The sequence below is a fragment of the Phaethon lepturus genome, unplaced genomic scaffold (genome assembly GCF_000687285.1).
Source record: "Phaethon lepturus isolate BGI_N335 unplaced genomic scaffold, ASM68728v1 scaffold48625, whole genome shotgun sequence".
Lineage (NCBI taxonomy): Eukaryota > Metazoa > Chordata > Aves > Phaethontiformes > Phaethontidae > Phaethon > Phaethon lepturus.
This window is the reverse complement of record NW_010542157.1, coordinates 304-1,563: the sequence shown is the minus strand read 5'-3', so window position 1 is coordinate 1,563 and position 1,260 is coordinate 304. Positions and strand designations below refer to the sequence as shown.

The window sequence follows — 1,260 nt, the reverse complement described above, 5'->3', positions numbered from 1 at the left end:
TGCCAGCCTGTTGACAAGCCACGTAAGCTGTTTTTTGGAGATATTGGTCCAGCTGAGGTCGAGGCTGACTGGCTGTCTTTTGATGATGCCGCTCAGCGCCTGGGGGGTGATGGACTTGCACCTGCTCAAATCTATCTTTGTCCACAACCTCTTGTCACAGCACCTGGGGACAAGGACAAGGCTGAAAGTCAAGCACCCCGGGACATGAGACGGCTGTCTCCCTGGCTTCAGGGAGAAGCCCAGCCCTGGCATGGCCCCAGCCACAGAACAAGGCTGCTATGCCTAGTTTCCCCGGGTTTCCCCAAACACGTGGGAGGTTGCTGAGGGTGTCCGGCCACCCAGGGATGCCCAGAACAGCCCCAGCAGGGTTTTGCTGCCACGTAACAAGACTCCAAGTCACAGCTGTCAGCCTGCTTGCCCCCTCCCGGGTGCTCCTCCTGCCAGGGCGAAGATCTTAAGCATCGCCGCTCCCAGCGGGTGCAACACTCAGCCTGGTCCCACCCCGCGGCCTCAGCAGCGCTCGCCGCTTCGCCGGGAGCTGCAACAGAGCCTGGAGGTGGCACAAACTCCTCCTCTGCCACAGGAGCCTGGGGAGAGCTAGAACCTGATGGCAGCTCAGCTGTGCCCCTGAAGGTGCTGCACCGGTGGCAGGTGAGGGGACGCTCTCCTCCAGCCACCACGCCATGTCGCTCCCACTGGCTGCTGATCAAAGCGGTCCGGTCCTTCCCCATCGTGCCGTTCCCACTGCTCGGCAGTTAGAAACCTCCCAGTTTCCAGTCCCCGTCTGTTCCCAAGCCCTCTCCATCCACAGTTGTCCCGGTGCCAGCATTGTTTTCAGGCCTGCTGCCCCTCGAGGCGTTTCCAGCCAGCAAACCCATCCCCGTCTCAGCCTGCCTTCCCCAGCCTGCCGGGAGGCCGAGGCAGGAAGGGAGGCAGGGAAGGGCAAGGACCACGCAGGGCGGCGGGCAAGGAAAGGGCATCAGCACCTCGCAAGGATGCGGCGGGGCACATGGATGCTCAGGTGACAGCACAGCCTGCCACCGTCTCCCAACAGAGGGGACAGGAGGAAGGCAGAAGGGGGACAATAGAGACCAGTGCACATACAGCAAAGGCAGCAGCTGGTTACAGGGTCCTAGGGCAACACTGTCCGGCCAGCGCCAGCTCCGTCCGGGGAGGTCCTTTCCCCCCCTTCCCTCTGGCTGCCCATCAGGCACAAGGCTTGGCGTGGCCACGCCGGGTCCAGGGGTCAGGACGTGGGCA

General features: G+C 63.0%; 1 protein-coding gene across 1 annotated transcript in view; it reads right to left on the bottom strand.

Moving 5' to 3' along the window:
• Window positions 1-1,260, bottom strand: part of LOC104621451 (lysine-specific demethylase 2A-like) — a gene marked incomplete at its 5' end in the record, with an annotated part of 2,859 nt that overhangs the window by 1,306 nt on the left and 293 nt on the right. The window contains one exon of the mRNA XM_010287942.1: window positions 5-163. Within this exon, the coding sequence (XP_010286244.1) occupies window positions 5-163 (159 nt within the window). The remainder of the gene's footprint in view (window positions 1-4; window positions 164-1,260) is intronic.